Source organism: Camelus dromedarius, chromosome 10 (genome assembly GCF_036321535.1).
Source record: "Camelus dromedarius isolate mCamDro1 chromosome 10, mCamDro1.pat, whole genome shotgun sequence".
Taxonomy (NCBI): Eukaryota; Metazoa; Chordata; class Mammalia; order Artiodactyla; family Camelidae; genus Camelus; species Camelus dromedarius.
This window is the reverse complement of record NC_087445.1, coordinates 69,681,566-69,696,724: the sequence shown is the minus strand read 5'-3', so window position 1 is coordinate 69,696,724 and position 15,159 is coordinate 69,681,566. Positions and strand designations below refer to the sequence as shown.

The 15,159-nt window shown below is 35.0% G+C and overlaps 1 protein-coding gene across 1 annotated transcript in view; it reads left to right on the top strand.

Annotated features, from left to right (window-relative positions):
* The window catches only part of SCAI (suppressor of cancer cell invasion), a 112,301-nt gene that overhangs the window by 46,814 nt on the left and 50,328 nt on the right, over positions 1–15,159 (top strand). The window contains exon 3 of the mRNA XM_031450448.2: positions 6,547–6,678. Coding sequence (XP_031306308.1) covers positions 6,547–6,678 — 132 coding nt within the window. The remainder of the gene's footprint in view (positions 1–6,546; positions 6,679–15,159) is intronic.

The following is a 15,159-nucleotide window of genomic DNA, read 5'->3' as shown; positions in this document are numbered from 1 at the left end:
TGCACACATGGTGCATATCTGTTGGTATATTCCCAGTTGCTGAATACACATTTAATAGATACTGCTAAATAGTTTGCTAGTAGTTCCCTGTTGCTGCATGCTCTTCCAATACTTGGGATTGTCAGGTTTCTAAAAGTATTTGAGACATTCTGGTAGATATGTCATTTTGGCTTTAATTTGCATTTATCTGATGAATAATGAAAGTCAGCACCCTTTCATTTGGCCATCCCCTTTGTGAAGTGTCTATTCAAGCCTTTTGCCCATCCCTCTCCTTTTTTAATAGATTTTTATTTGATTGATAGATTTGATTGTTTTTTCTTACTGAATTGTAGGGATTCTTCATTTATTATTTTGGTTACAAGTCCTTTGTCAAATATATATGTTGCAAATGTCTTATTTTACTCTGTGGCTTGTCTTTTCACTTTCTTAATGGTGTCTCTTGATGAACACAATACATACTTGGTTTTTTAAATTGTCCAGTTTTTCCTTCATGATGAGTACTTTAGTGATCTGTTTAGGAAATCTCTTTAACATTGTAAATCAACTACACTTCAATAAAAATTTTTTTTTAAAAAAATCTTTTTTTACCTCATGGTCATAAGGATAGCCTCTTATATTATCATGTAAGAACTATTTTGTTTTACCTTTTACATTTATATCCACAGTCTACCTGGAATTTATTTTTGTGTATGGTATAGGTAGGAATCAGGATTAATCTTTTTTCTTTGTTTGTTTGTTTGTTTGTTTGTTTGTTTCTTTCTTTCTTTCTTTCTTTTAATTGAGGTATGGTCAGTTTACAATGTTGTGTCAATTTCTGGTGTACAGCACAATGCTTCAGTCATCCATGAACGTACATATATTCATTTCCATATTCTTTCTCACCATAAGCTACAAGATCATCTTTTTTCTTTTAATTTAGAAATCCAGTTGACCCAACACTAGCTCTTCTTTCTTTTTTCTTTTTTTTTATAAACTATTTTTTCTCATTGCTTTACAGTGCGATTTTTTGTTATAAATCAAGTATCCATGTACATGTGGTTCCTTTCTCAACTCTCTATTCTGTTTTATTGGTCTATTTTTCTCTTCTTGCACTGATACCACGTCTTCAGGCCTGGAGCTTTACAAAGGTCTTGCTATCCAATGGGGTAAGTCCTTCCATTTTGTTGTTCTTCACGGTTTTCGTAGCCGCTGTTGACTCTTGGGATTTCCGTATAAATTACAGAATCAACTTGCCCATTACTACAAATAAATTTATTAAGATTTTGATTAGTATTGCATTAAATCTATAGACCAAATTAGAGGGAACTGATGTCTTTATAATTTTGAAGCTTCCAATGGGAAAAAAAGGCATATTCTTAATTTTCTGTTGTCTTCTTTAGTTTACCTCTCAGAGTTTACAGTTTTCTGTAATGTCTTACACATTTACATTGTATTCATTCCTAGTTACTTGATATTAGTTGGTGCTATTGTAAATGATATAATTTTCTTTAATTTCACTTTCTAATTATTTGTTCTTGGGATATAGAAATACAGTTGACCTTTTTATAATTTACTTTATATGCAGCAACTTTGCTAAACCCACTGGTTAATTCCAATAATTTATCTGTAGTTTCTTTTGAAATTTCTGTGGAGAGGTTTGTATCATTTATGAATATTGACAGTTTTGTATCTGTTCAATAAAAAAAATCACAATAAAAAGTAAAAATAAATAGATGAAATTAATTTTAATGATATATTTGGTTTAACTGAATAACCAAAATATTGTTATTTCAACATGTAACAATATAAAAATTAACAAAATTTTTTACATCCTTTTTTTCATATTAAGTCTTCTAAGTTTGGTGTGTTTTACATTTAGAACACATCTCAACTTAGAGTAGCCATGTTTCAAGTGCTAAGTAGCCACTTGTGGCCAGAGACTACAGTTTTGGACTGTGTCGGTCTAGAGAGTGAGACAAACTTTTTTAAACAATTAATTGTTACATGTATAGCTTTTGATGGTATCACTGAAGAAGCCTCTACCAAGTTGATCATTTGTAAGTGCCAGGGAAAGATTAGATTTTCAAGAAAGGTTTTACTGAAAAGGTGTCATTTGAATAATGTCTCAAACTGTGAATATAAATTTCATAGGTGAACAGCATAGACAAAGAGAAAAACATGTTAAGTGTCATGTTGTGTAAGAGAAGAACTGGTTCAGAAACTGGCACATATTTGACTGTGGTTGGAGAACAGGTACTAGAGGAAGAGTGGTAGGTGGGAGTGGCTAGCCGTTCTTCACCAGTTCCCTGTGTTACGAGTAATTTATCAGTAATAATAGTTAACATGTTCCTCAAGATAAATTTGCAGAAGCATAATTGCTGAGTCTAATAGAAAGAATATATGTATTCCCCGATATATACAGTGAATCTCAAGGGTCAGCACTAATTTACACTGCCCCTAGCAAATGTGCTGGTTTCAGTGCATACTCAAATGCAATAATTAGTGTATTTTTAATGTGCTAACTTTGTTGTTACGGGGGTTTTGTTGGTTACCGGTAAGGTTTCATATTTTTTTCTGATTAACATCAATGTATTACTATCTAGTTCCTAGATCCCATTCATGGTTTACAGTTGTCCCAGTAACAACTGCACAGCAGAAAGATCCAGTTCAGAACTAGGCAGTGTGTACCTCAGTCTTCTCTTTCCTTTGGAGGAGCATCCTTGACATTTTTGAAGATCCCAGTTTGACTGTTTTGTAGAATGTGTCTCTCGACTTGGTTTTGTCTGTTCCCTCACGACTAGATATGAGTTGTGGGTATTTGGCGGGAACATCACTTATCCTGTGTCAGGTGGTACAGGATTTTGATTTGTCTGATTATAAATGCTGCTCATTAGACTCACTTAATCGAGGTGATGTCTGCTGTGATGTTACTTTTTTTATTTATTTGATACATGTTTTGTAGGCTAGTACTCTGAAACTATCCCATTCACTAGCAAACTTTGCATTTGTTCATTCATTTATATCAGTATTGCTTCATCGAGCTGGATAGTTCAGGAATGAGAGAGGGCTCTGGATTCTTAAGTTTTACTTTATGCTTCTATGTATGCATGTGCTTATGTGCCCCTCCTCCATTTATAAGTCTGTTTTAAAAAATCCTTTAATTCACCTGTAATACCTCCAGTTTCAATATATAGTTCATTGCTATCATTATTTGTTTTGATGCTGAAATTATCCCTAATTTGGCCAGTGGGAGCTCCTTCAAACTAGAGCCTATGTCCTTTTTTTTAATGCTTGATTTTATTTTTTATTTTTATTTGTTTATTTATTCCAATTTTATTGAGATATCATTGGCATATAACATTCTATTAAAGTATATACATAATGATTTGATGTATTATATATTTCAAAATGATTACCACAATAAGTTTAGTTAACATCCATCCATTTTTTTCTTGTGATGAGAACTTTTAAGATCTACTTTTTTAGCAACTTTCAAAGATACAGTATAGTATTATTAGCTTATAGTCACCATGCTGTACGTTACATCTCCAGAACTTATTTATCTTATAACTAGAGGTTTGTATCCTTTGATCACTTTCACAGATCAAAGGATATCACTTTCTACCCCTGCTTCCAGCAACCACCAATCTGTGATTCTCTATTTCTATGTGTTTTATTTTTTAAGATTCAACATAAAAGTAAGATCATACAGTGTTTGTCTTTCTCAATGTGATTTATTTTGCTTAGCATAATGCCCTCAGGGTCCATCCTTGTTGCTGCAGATAGCAGGACTTACCCTTTTTGTGGCTGAATAATATTCCATTGTATACATATACCACGTTTTCTTTATCATTCATCTGTCATTGGACACTTTGGTCCTGTATCCTTTTGGTATTTCCCTATCATTCTTTAAGAACTTTGTTGCTCTCTGGCACAGGAGATTCCAGATTCATGTTGTACTTTTTCTGCCCCAGGGCTGTAATTAGCCTATTGCAATTCTCCAAGGAGGTCTGGTTCCCTTTATTGGAGAATTGTATTAAAAGCCAAGATTTAGGTGTATGGTATATTTGTACCTTTGCTGGGAGAGATGGTCACTGCTCCCAGGCCCTCTCACTAGACTAGATTTACAGAGCTGGGGAGTATGCATGTGCTTTTGTGCCCTCCCCCGACATTTATGTCTCTGTTTTAAAAAATCCTTTAATTCACCTGTAATATCTCCAGTTTCAGTCCACAGGGTTCATTGTAACCTTTTCCCTTTCCATATTTGTATCCCCTTTCTCTTACAGAGAGAACTCTGTATTCTCTTTCCCTTAATAGATCTTCTTATTTGATGAATCCCCCATATAATCTCCTGTGAACCCTTCCATATGAACATACCCTCCTCCCCCGGCTCAGGCTCTCCCTTCTCCCGCCAGTGCCCACCTTGTGGATACCCTCCTCACCTCACACAGGCTCCACCATCTCATGAAAGTGGCCCTTTGTATGGATGTGGATGGTCTCCTGACAGTTTGCACTCTGATGCTCAGCAGGCTACCCTCTGTGTGGACACCGACTGCTCTGCCCCACCTAATGGCTGTAGGACTGGACAGTTCGGGACTGGGAGAGGGCGTCCCTGGATTCTTAAGTTTCACTTTATGTTTCTAGCTGTGGGATTATTTCTTTTTCTTTTTTTAATTATTGAGTCCTCTTAGTTTGAGGTCTGTATATCTTCTCTCATTCTGGGAAGTTTACAGAAGTTTATTTCTGCAAGTATTTTATTGCCTTCACATACTTTTTTCTCTCTTTTTATATATACTATGATGCGGATGTTGGTTTCCTTTATTTCTCTATTCCATATCTCTAGAATTTTCTTTTCTGTATTTTATCTCCTCCTGATGAGTACCTTAGACCTGATATTTTATTAATTTCTTCAGCTGTTTCCTTTCTGCTCTTCAATCTATCCATCTATTTAGTTTATTTCAGTGATTATGGTTTTCATACTCAGTATTTTTATTTGCTTCATTATGATGTTTTCTTCCTGTTTTATATCTAATATTCTTCCTTACTCAGTTTGTTTATTTTGAACCTTTATTTTCTGTTTTTCTCTTGTGAACTCCTATGTCCTGGGGATATTAGCTACCTTGGCTCATGAGGTATATGAGCAGGGGCAGAGAAAGTCCAGTTTGTGCCTAGTTTGTGCTTTTCTTTCTGGGTTTAAAGAATGAAGGGGTTGGGGGTTGAATGGGGGAGACGACTTACCCAGGGACATTGTGTGTGAAATCCCTTCCAGACTCTGCACTTTTCAAGGCTTGTTTTCCTTTGGCAGAAACACCTAGTCCATGGAGTGTGGAAAGAGGTGATGGGAGGAGGGAACTTGAGAACATGCAGGAACCACCTGGTGCCGTCCATGCATGTTGTAAATACTTCCCCACCCACTGGCTCCAGTGCCACCCATATGAAGCTGGGCAGTCCCTTGACAGTTCTGCACTTGCTGACAAATTTCCTGCTTTCCAGCCATAGTTGTCTAAGACCATGTTGGAGAGAAAAATGTTTGCCAAAATAACTGTACCACACCCTAACTCCCATTTCTGGTGTCTGGTCCTTGTCTGCTCTGCCTATTTTTTTTACCCTGCACTGGGACCAGATTTCCTTGTGTTGTCCCAGGAGTTTCTATCCGTATGTGAGCACAAAAGATTTTTTTTTTTTTTGGCTTTAGTATTGGTTCATACTCTATATACTGTCTGGCAACATGCTGCTTTTAAAATGGCTGAGTAACCTGATTGCTTACACAGGAAGATAGTTTGGATTCAATAATAAATAGCTTTAAAATATACGTACCCATATGTGTGTATTTTATATCTCTTTTATTTTTTTGGTGGTGGGGAGGAGGGTAATTAGGTTTATTTATTCATTTAGGTTTTTTTTTTTTTTTAATGGAGGTACCGGGGCTTGAACCCAGGACCTCTTGCATGTTAAGCATGCACTGTACCCCTGAGCTATATACCCTCCCCGCCATATCCCTTTTATACTGAAGTGTACCGTATTATTGCCTCATTGTGTTAAGTGTAATTGTAAGTTAGTGATAGGATAGAGTGCAGTTGTGAGTGTTCTGTGAAGTACTCAGCCATTTTCCTTTTTGATTCTTTTAGATTCTTAACACCTTTTAAATATTATGATCCTGAAATAAATATCTTTATGGAAAAAGCGTTTTCCATCTGTAGGATCATTTTCCAAGATGGCTATACAGAATAGATCAAAAAGATAAATAGGTTAAAAGGATCAACATTTTTGATTCTTAACCATGTAGAGGAGTACCTGGAATGTAACAGGCATTCAAAAATATTTACTGGATGAAAGAATATTATAAACATTGCTTTTCAAAATGGAGGTACCAGTTTTCATTCCCACCCACAATGTGAGATTATCTATTCTCCCACAGCATCTTACACTTAGATTACTTTAATGATTTGACTGTAATCAGAAGATTTCTTTATCACACACACACAAATGCTGACAGATGATGTAACTAAGGTCTGTTTCTCTTTTTATTTTCACCTGCTTGGTAAATGGACATGTGTTTTCTTACAGGACTGAATTTGCTCTTAAAGAAATCATGTCTTCTGGAGGTGCTGAAGATGACATCCCACAGGGAGAGAGGAAAACAGTTACAGATTTTTGTTATCTTCTGGATAAATCTAAGCAACTGTTCAATGGGTTAAGGTTAGTGAACACTTGGTGCCTTGAATTTTTGCCTAGTTATATGTTTTAACCCCCATGGCTGATGTTTGGTAAGTTTCTGAAAAGTTATGGATAGAATGTTATATAAATATCTATACTAGAAATAATCATTCTTTTTTCTTTAACACTGTTTCTTCATTCTCAGATGAAAAAACAGTAAGAAACGAGGATAACATTATTTTACTCAAATATTTTGTTAGATGGTTTTATATATATTATTCCACATCATACCTGTTTTACCTCTGATTTTACACACTGCAGTGCCACGGATTAAGGAGCCTACAATGCATATACACGTGAACCTGGAGGTTCTCTTCTGTTGCCTTTTTGTACGCTTGTTTATTTGCATATTTCTTTTATTCTTTCTTTTTCTTAGGAGAAGGTATCTGTTGACTAAAGTAATGATGAGTGTTATAGACAGTGTATTTTTACTTTAGTTACATGTGCCCTGACTGATAAGTAGCAGAAGCTAAATGCACTTTTGTCAAAATGTGTCTTTGATTGTATATTCTTGTGTGTGGTGGGTAAATAATTTTGTACCATTTTATTTCGTTTAAATAGTTTAGCTATATTTCAGTTCATGACATTCCTAGGATATTGACTTACTTCAGACCTAAAGCTTCATTAGCTTAATTTCAGTCATAAATAAATTTATACTATAGATATAATACTGAGGATAGATTTTATCTTTGATATTTTCTACAGGAGCAAATAATTGTGAAGATAGTGAATTTTTAACTTGAAGTTTATTTCTGGGTAAAAAATGCAATCTTCTCACATATTTTATAACTATATTATTCATCCCTAGGTTCACAACTGTACTGGCAGAATTTATTTTTAAATCATTAATCTATCTTTGAGAAAAACATTTACAATCATAAAGATAATACAGAGTCATCAAATGAGTCCTCCATGACCACTCTATCTAAAGCTATGCTTTCAGTCACTTTCTTGTCTCTTTATTCATTTAATTGTCTTCTTAAAACTCATCACTATCTCAAGTGATCTTATTTATTTGCTTATGATGTCCTCCTCTATTAAAAGGAAATGTCCCTAGGAGCCAGACCCTGTTTGTCACTGTTTCCTTAGCACCTAAGCCAGAGTGTTGCGTGTTACAGGTGCTTCATAAACATTTGTTTATATATTATATGTTATATGTTTATATGTTTATGAAGGATTCCAAAAGCAGCATTCTTAACTCCTATACTCTGGTCCTTCCTATTTTGTGCTACTGAAAAGATCTTTTTCTTTTGCTATACAGATTAATTGCATCTTTTTAAATAATTACTTTCTTTCACTATTGTAATTAAGAAAACGACCCCAGTATGCCCAGGTTTTAAGTGTTTTTTTTTCCCTAGAATGTTGTAAAACTTTTACATTGCGTACTTAGACTTTTTTTTTTCTTTGTTCCCCTTTATTATCCAAGTATATCTTGTTTATTCAGCATTTATTTGACTCTCAGTATGTACCACATTCTATACTAGGTACAGACAATTTGAAAATAAAACTAACAGTCCCTGCCCTCAAATAATCTGAGGAAATTATAAGAATACAAACCCATGGCCACATTCTACTTACTGCTAGCTTTAGACTTACTGTGTCTGTTAAGCAAATTTCTTGTATAACTCCATGTGCCTGTTTATTAAGGCAAATAAAAAAAAGGTGTGGTAGATTTAAAGAAAGCATTTGAAAGTTTGCATGAAAATCCCTACTGTAACTTCTAGCATGTGGTTCCAAAACTCTTTTATTCTCAAGTCTGAAAACATTGTCATAGTTAAAATAACTTTGATCCCTTTGTCTGTGGAGTGACAGGTATCAGTACTGTGTTCCTTTTGTTACAGGTTAATATACCATTGTACAGATTTACCACATTTTGTTTATCTAATCGTGAGTTGGTGGACATTTAAGTTATTTTGTACTTTTTGTCTGTTATGAGTAATACCGTCATGGACATTTGGGTACGAGATTTTTGTGGACATGTGTTTTCAGCTCTTTTGTGTGTACACCTAGGAATGAGATAGCTGGCTCACATGGTACTCTGAATTTAACTTTTTGATGAATTTCCAGACTGTTTTTCAAGGAGGCTGTATCACCAGCAATGTGTGAGGGATCCGGTTTCTCCACATCCTCATCAACACTTGTTATTGTCTCTTTTTGATGATAGTCATCCTGGTGTATGTGAAATGGTATCTCATTATGGTTTTGATTTGCATTTCCCTAATGACAAATGATGTTGAGCATCTTTTCATGTGCTTATTGGTCATGTTTATGTCTTTGGAGAAATGTCTGTTCTGATCCTTTGATCATTTTTCAAGTAGTTCATTTATCTTTTCGTTTTCAATTTGTAGTCATTTTCTATATATTCCAGGTACAAGTCCCTTGTAAGACATAATGATTTGCAAATATGTATTTCCTTATTCTGTGGACTGTCTCTTCACTTTCTTGGCGATGTCCTTAGAAGCACAGAAGCTTTTAATTTTAATCAAGTCCAAATTGTTACTTGCTTTCATCATTTTACTTTTGGTGTTGTACCTAAGAAATCATTGCCTAACCTGAGGTCACCAAAATTTACTCCTATGTTTTCTTCTAAGAGTTTTGTGGTTTCAGCTCTTACATTTAGATCTGTGAACCATTTTGTGTTAATTTTTGTGTAGGGTGTAAAATCTTAGGCATTTCTTTATCAGAAAAGATAATTTTTCAATTAATTATTGAATTTCTTTCTTTTTTTTTTTTTGCTTGTTCGTTGTTTCTCCTTCCTTGTTCATACTTGTAAAGCTTAGACTGAATTTCCAATCTAAATCCTCTATAACCGTCTACTCTCTTTTGATTTTCGTCTCTATTCTTTTTCTCAGAATTTGTAGAAAATGTCTTCAGTTTGTCCACCATATGCCCAACATGTTTTGCCTTGTCATTTCATATCAGTGTTTTTCGCTGTACTGCTTTTTTAAAACTTAGACGTTATGTGTTTGACCCAGAGTTTACTAGCCTTTGTACCTATATATTCAAATGAAGCAGACGCTAGAAATTTTGATGAGTTTGTGAATGAAAATGATTTGTAGTGTGTCTGAGAAACAGATTGAATTTAGCAGTGGCATTTCTCTTCTAAAAAAGGAATTATTTTCCTAATCTGATTCTGAATCATAAATGAATCATAAAGTTCAACTACCCTGCTAGAGACTCTGCTAGTCTAAAATCACTCTGTAACAGCTGTAACAGTAACAATAACAGAACACGTTTCCACAAAGCATTCTGTAGTTTATAAATCACTTTCAGGTGCGTCTTTATCCTTTGGCCCACATCCCAAAAACACCTGTTACCTAAAAATGAATTGTTTTATTTCACTTCTTTTTGAAATGCTGTTTTGGTTGTGTAAATATATTTTACCAGCTCAGATGTGTTCTCATTTTGATCTTTATTTTTAATGTGCCATTTTAACTATAACACAGATTTTATTTATTTTTAAACTAACTGCAGGGTAAAATGATGTCTGTGGGAATAATAGGAAACCCTAATACATGGGAAAATTGTGTGAGATCTCATCTTTAGGACTGTTTGTTCACTGTCAGAGAAATTTATTATAATATGCTTAGGATATATATTTCAGTTTAGTTCTTGAGCACTTAAAACTATATCGGGTTCCTCCTACACTGTTGGTGGAAATATAAAATGGTGCAGTGACTATGGAGAACAGTACTGCAGTTCCTTAAACTAAAAATATGATCCAGCAGTGCTTATCTTTTGGTTAGCTTTCCTTTGTTTTCTCCTTGCTTTCTTGAGTTCACAAACTGGTTATTAAACTTACTATTGCAGGATAATATACTTAAAGTACACGTATCATAAGTATATTTTTTTGCAACTGAACACATCCATGGGGCTTGTACTTGTACAAAGAAATAGAATATTCAGCCCTGCAGCAACCCCCTTGCGTTCCCTCACTTGGACTTTTTAACTGTTTATAAGCAGAGTGAAAAAGTACATTTCAGTGCGTGAAAGGCTAGAGTTTCTGTAGAATGTCTTATTTGGGGACAATACACTTTCTCTTTACTCTTGAAGGTATATCTTTTCATCTTACACATTTAAGACGTTTATCCAAGTTGTCAGAGCCTTTTCATTTTCCCAGACATGAATGGAGTATTTTTCTTGACTGAAAATACCTTCATATAATATGTGCATAATAAATAAGCTCTTCTTTCCACTCATTGTGTTAAGAAAACAGTCCAGAGAGTGAGAAATGGATAAAATGAATGGTGTTTTGCTTATAATAGCTCTTGCATGTAGTTACAGTAGTAATGAAGTGAGAATGATGTTAGAAATAGCTTTGAATAATGTCAGAAAATGATCAAAAGCCTGAGTGTTTGCAGGGTTCTTGTTACCATGGTGACTAAGACTGTTGAAGCAGAATGGAATACTTGGTGGGATTATGTAAGGTAGCATCTTGAGACATGTATTTGAGATATGCAGCTGTGCCTACCAGTGATAACCATGACTTTTGAAACAACAGAGGACTCCAAATCACTAATTATTTGACTCCAGAGGAGCAAATACCCAAAACCAAAATGAGTGTTGGAGGCCATATATATGTGTATGTACACACACACACACACACACACACACACACACACACACACACACACACACACACAGCAGTGCCCCCAAATGAAGTGTAGTGGTCTTAAATAAAACTAATAGCAGAAATTTTTATTAACTATGTTCCTTATATTTCAAAGTAAAGAAGAAATTATCTACAATGCTTTTTTTAACAGCCTATTTTTAGGATGCCCTGGTTCCTGTATAGGGAAGAATAACAGAAATTAACAGTTTTTTCCACTGTCACTTTTCTCCCCTCCCTTGCTCTCTCCTCTCTCTTACCTCTCTTTTTCATCTCCTTACTCTTCCTTCTTCTCCTTCTTCAAAAAATTAACACTTTCATAGAGACAGAATTCTGTGAACATGTAATAGTAAAACATGTGCTAGTTCAAAGATAATCCCCTAAACCATCTGTACAAGCTGGTGATACCTGCCCTCATTTTATATGGTTTACCACTCCCAACAGTTGCACTTGCAGTTGAGGTAGACTGCCACCAGGGTGCAGTAGATGTCTTCTTCACATAATCTAGAGAAGCATTGACTGAAAAATTTAATGTGAGCCACAAATGTGACTTAAAATTTTTCTAGTAGCCAGGTTTTAAAAAAATGTAAAAAGTGAAATTAACTATAACAGTATATTTTTATTTGTTCCAATATACCCAAAATATTTTCTTTCAACGTGTAATCAACATAGAAAAATTATTGAGATCATTTACATTCTTTTTTTTTAATACTATGTTTTTGAAGTACACTGAATATTTTACACTTTCACACATTTCAGTTCAAATCAGACACATTTCAAGTACTCAGTAGCCATATGTGGCTGTTGGCTTAAGCAAAATTCCTCCTGCTTTTAGCTCCTGTTTTCATAATGGTCCTCTGTGCTCTCTGGTGAATATGTGTTGACGGTTTTGGAGTCTCTTCTTCACAGTCCACCGTGTGTCCCTGTTGTTTCTTCTCTCCCCTCCTATACAGATGCTGATAGCCTGCAGGTCTTTGGACTGTGGGTGACTTGTTCCCACCCACCTGTTTTGGGATTTGAAGGCTACCTTATCACTTACTATATTAGTTTGCTAGGGTTGTGATAACAAAATACCACAGAATGGGTGGCTTAAACAATAGAAATGTATTGTGTCACGGTTCTAGAGGCCAGAAGTCCAAGTTCAACGTGTCAGTAGCATTGATTCCTTCTGAGGCCTCTTTCCTTGGCTTGCAAATTGCCATTTTCTTGCTATGTCATCACATGGTCGTCCCTTTGAGCATGTGCATCCCAGGTGTCTCTCTGTGTGCCCTAATCTCCTGCTGATAAGGATGCCAGTCAGAGTTTTTGACTTGCTGGCATCCCAAGAGTGAACTCCTGGAGAAGGACTTTACTAATGTAGAATCAGAATCTTTGTTGTTTTTCCCTAATGGTAGAAAGGAGAGAGCATTTGATTACAGGCTAGAAGAGTTACGGATTTCAATCAAAGCTCTACAGTCTACTGGCCATGAGTTGCCAGACAACTCACCTAAGATCTCTGATCCTCATTTTAGTGTGTGTGTGTGTGTGTGTGTGTGTGTGTGTTTACATACACACATACCTGTGCTTGGGAAGCCAAGCATTTCAGGACTGGACTAAGGAAGGAGAAGCCAATGAAACAGACCATTAGAACAGAAAGAAGAGAGAGGTACAAGATGGTGAGGAAGTGGCGAGCCACGTCATACCACACGGAGGCTGACAAGTGGCCGTGGGACCTGGCTTTCAGCTGTGGGGAGGCATCAGCGGTCTTCGCTTATTCAGTTTAATGAAGATGGTTGACTTGTAGAAACTAGGAAGAAATTTCCTAAGTTTTAAAATCTCAATGTTACATTTGGAACATCTCTGAGAAGTAGGTTTAATCATTTGTGCCACACCTCTTCCTAGCATAATCTCCCAACTTTTGTTGATAGAGTTGAGGATTTTAAAAAAGAGCAAGATGAGTGTCATACTTTGAATTTCCTTTAAAGACTTGGAAAAAGAGCATGAGCAGCCAGTTTATAACGTAGGTGCCTTTGCAAAATGTGAAATATAAGGTCATTTAGCTTACGGGATAATTCACACAACCCCATTTAATTTAATTCCATGGGCCATTAATTTCCCATCTCTACTGACGGTAATAATGACCAAATGATATATTCAGAGTTTAAAACGAGTCAAGCTCTGAATAGTAGAGGAATGCATCTAAAACTCTTTATAAAGTATCTTAGTAAATTTTAGACTCTAATCATATTAGAATGGTTTGTGTATTAGCTTCTGTGATATGTTTCATTAGAAAAAGGGTGAACATGAGACTTATCCTTTAAGAAGTTTTTTGTTTGTTTTTTTTAAACTTAAACCTTACATTGAAAAAGAAATTGCTGTCTTTATAGCTGAGTCTTCGGACTGGAGTGGTAGACGTTCTAAATTCTTTTAACGAAAATAGTATAGAATTTAGTCAACGCTGTTCAGAGCTATAAATCATAAAATACTTGTATATTACAACTTGTGTCTGGAGCCTTATTCTAACTTTTTAGATCATCTTTTATGTGCTTTTAGCTCTCATAGAAAATTGCCTTCCCATAAAACCCTTTTCATTGAACACCTGCAATTATATACTCATGACATAAAACACTGAGTTCTAATTCTGTTTTCTCCCTTAACAAGATATATTACTGAAGTTTATTAAATTTGTCTGTTTTGGAAATGCAGAGGAACTTGTAAGCAAATGCTTACTTGAAAATTTGCCTAAAGACTACATCCTATCTTGAAAGAAGCACCCAAGAGCTGTCAGTCCTCATGAAGCTGCTGTTGCTGCTGCTGCCTGATTCTTTTACATAAAATATAGTCTTCCTAGCAGCAGCTACTTGAGAAGAGTCTTCAAGATTCTAGCAGCAACTTCAATTTAAAAATAACTGATTAGTTCTTCCTAATGCAGCCTCTCCCTAGAGATCCATGGAGACATAAAGAAGATAAAAATTTGCAATAAATGTCTAACTAGTATCTATAGCTAACGTATTTCTGTCATCTAAAATGAGTTTCTACTTATAAGGATAATGGAAATAGATTTAAAACTGGGGTTATCAGCTCATTCTTGTAATCTAGTGTCTGAAAATTTTGGGCAGGAAAACCTTTTCCTTTTTTACTCACTGTCTTAACATCTGGTACAGAAATGCAAATCTTCTTTTAGTCATTAATTCCACTTACATAAATTTGCCTTTTACTCACATCACATAACTATGCAAGTTTATTAGTATGAAGATGTTTATTGCAGCATTTTTCTGACAAAGAAAACCTGGAAGCAATATAACTGTCCATCAGGAGGAGGGTATTGGTTAAGTAAATTGGTTCGTCATATATTACCTTATACGCAGTAAATACTGATACAATTCTATATGCATTAAAGAAACCTGATGTATTATTAAATTTAAAAGACATGTTACAGAACATTATGTATAGTTAGATCCCATTCGTGTAAAATAATAGAAAAACTGACATATATATATATTTAAATATGCATAGAAAATCCATTTTTAATTGTGGTTATTTCTGAGGACTAGATGGGAGCACAGTAGGGTATTTTTTCTTGTTTTATACACTGTATATTATTTTCATTTTCTAAGAGACATATTTTCAAAATTGAAAAAGAAAGAAAAATGCAAGGCCTCTGAGACAGAGTGTTCATAAAAGTCATCCCCTTCCTCATGTCCACGCCCATGAGTCTTCCTCCTTGCACCTTGACACTGGGTTTGGCTGTCAGATTTGCTTTGGCTGATGGTACAGTACAAATAAGATGCAAAGACTTGTAAAGAAAAATGCACATTAGAGCTGTCCTCTCTTTTTCTGCACTTGGGATCCTTGCAACCAGCTTCATGTAAACA